This window comes from Mandrillus leucophaeus, unplaced genomic scaffold (genome assembly GCF_000951045.1).
Source record: "Mandrillus leucophaeus isolate KB7577 unplaced genomic scaffold, Mleu.le_1.0 Scaffold820, whole genome shotgun sequence".
Taxonomy (NCBI): Eukaryota; Metazoa; Chordata; class Mammalia; order Primates; family Cercopithecidae; genus Mandrillus; species Mandrillus leucophaeus.
Genome location: NW_012108920.1, coordinates 265891 through 268153, shown reverse-complemented (window position 1 = coordinate 268153; position 2263 = coordinate 265891). Strand labels below are relative to the sequence as shown.

The 2263-nt window shown below is 51.1% G+C and overlaps 2 protein-coding genes across 2 annotated transcripts in view; one reads left to right on the top strand and one right to left on the bottom strand.

The window, feature by feature from the left end:
- Positions 1-1546, bottom strand: part of LOC105530432 — a 25615-nt gene extending 24069 nt beyond the window's left edge. Inside the window, 1 exon segment of the mRNA XM_011967992.1 lies at positions 1305-1546. Coding sequence (XP_011823382.1) covers positions 1305-1546 — 242 coding nt within the window.
- Positions 1-2263, top strand: part of DDT (D-dopachrome tautomerase) — an 82375-nt gene that overhangs the window by 26827 nt on the left and 53285 nt on the right. The window lies entirely within an intron of this gene.

Here is a 2263-nt window from a genome sequence, read left to right as displayed (position 1 = left end):
ACCAACACCTTAGAAGGCTGAGGCAAGCAGATCACTTGAACTCAGGAGTTCAAGACCAGCCTGGTCTACATGGCAAAATCACGTGTCTACACATACCAAAAAAAATTTTTAAAAAGTAGCTGGGCGCGGTGGTGTGCCTGTAGTCCCAACTACTCTACTTGGGAGCAGTAAGTTGGGAGGATGGCTTGAACCTGAGAGGTCAAGGCTGCAGTGAGCCAGGATCATGCCACTGCCCTCTAGCCTGGGCTACAGAGTGAGACACTGTAAATAAAATAAAATAAATAAATAAATAAATAAATAAATAAAAAAGTGGAAGAGACACAGGCGGGGGTAGACAGGGACTATTTTACTTAGGAAACAAAGAGGCAGTTTCATAGTTTTTTTCAAGCACATGCAATGAAGATATTCTGGCCCCACTCCATTTCCCTACCCTCCTTCTGCACCTGCTCTGCCCTCTCTTAACCTGTATTTTGAAGAATGTTTTGTATTCACAAAGCAAAGATAAAGCCTCGATTAAAATAGACAACCAGCAGGGCATGGCAGCTCATGCCTGTCATTTCAACACTTTGGGAGGCCAAGGCAAGAGGATCGCTTGAGCCCAGGAGTTCTAGGCCAGCCTGGGAAACACAGCAAGACCTCCTTTCAATAATAATAGTAATAATAATGATAAAAAATTGGCCAGGCATATCGGTAGGCACCTGTAGTCCCAGCTACTTGAGGGTCTGAGGCGGGAGGATCGCTTGAGCCTGGAAGGTCAAGGCTGCAGTGAGCCATGATTGTGACACTGCACTCCAGCCTGAGTGATAGAGTTAGATTCTGTCTCCAAAAAGTAAAAATAATAAAATAGAAAATTATGCAATAGTTTCCACATTGGAGAGTCTGATTCTCCATATTAGTCTGCATTCCTGGCCCGACTGCAAAGCAGTGTGGACAGGCGGGGATCCGCAGCCAATATCCCCTGGGCCCAGCTGCCCAGCCCACCTTTAGTCAGCTCCACTGACTAAGGCTTATCCCTAAGCCTCATTTTCAGGGAGGTGGGTTTGAGAGCTATTATCCCACATCCTTGCTTGGTGCCCTGTGAATAAATCTTTTCTCTTTTGCAAAACTCGTATCATGTTGATTAATTTACTGTGAGATGCCAGGCATTGTTGGAAACCTCTGGGTAGGCCTCACAGGGCCTCAGCCATCTGGGGGAGGCATTAGTTGGACTGTAATGGGAAGCCCGAAGGGGTTGCCGTTCTTCTTGGCAAAGATGTAGACTGCATGGCAGGGCTGGGACAGCAGGTCCAGGTACAGCTCCAGACCCATGGCAGGGGCAATGGGGTGGGGCGTGGAAGGGCAGACCTAAACCTAGGGAACGGGTCCTGGGGACAAGCCCGGGGGACAGGCCCAGGAACAGGAACTGTGGGCAGGAATGGCTGGTGGGGGGCGGCAGGCAGCAACGGCTGGGTCTAGGTGAGGGTTGGGCAGGAACTGCTGGGTCGCCGAGCCTGCAGCGGTGCACCACACCAGGAGCCCTGAGTCCGGCCACGCCCTCTTCACTCATCCGTTGGCTCCGGAGAACTTTGGGTCAATCAGTGGCATGTCTGCTCCCTCACCACCCCTTTCTGGGAATCTAGGCTGCAGGTATATTTCCCGCTAAAAGGGAAGAGGAGAAAGGCAGTGCAGCAGCCTCCTTGCCCAGTGCCTGGGCCCAGTGCCCAGGATGGAGGTCAGAGAGGAAGGGTAGCTGGCTGCCTGCGGGGCTGCCAGCCCCACACCTCATGAAGGAATGAACTGTCCCTCCCCAGTCGCATTTATTACAGTCCAGCTAATGCCTCCCCCAGATGGCTGAGGCCCTGTGAGGCCTACCCAGAGGTTTCCAACAATGCCTGGCATCTCATAGTAAATTAATCAACATGATACGAGTTTTGCAAAAGAGAAAAGATTTATTCACAGGTCACCAAGCAAGGATGTGGGATAATAGCTCTCAAACCCACTTCCCTGAAAATGAGGCTTAGGGATAAGCCTTGCTTCCAAGCAATAGAGCACAGACCTCAGCCACACTCAAGGGGAGGGGGCTATACAAGGATGTGAATACCAGTCTGCCTGCCTCATGGGCCTACAACGCAGGAGGGCCATGCACTTGGTTTAAAGCTTTGCTGTTGCCATCTTGACATTCTTAACAATTTAAGGCCAGGCGCGGTGGCTCAAGCCTGTAATCCCAGCACTTTGGGAGGCCGAGACGGGCAGATCACGAGGTCAGGAGATCGAGACCATCCTG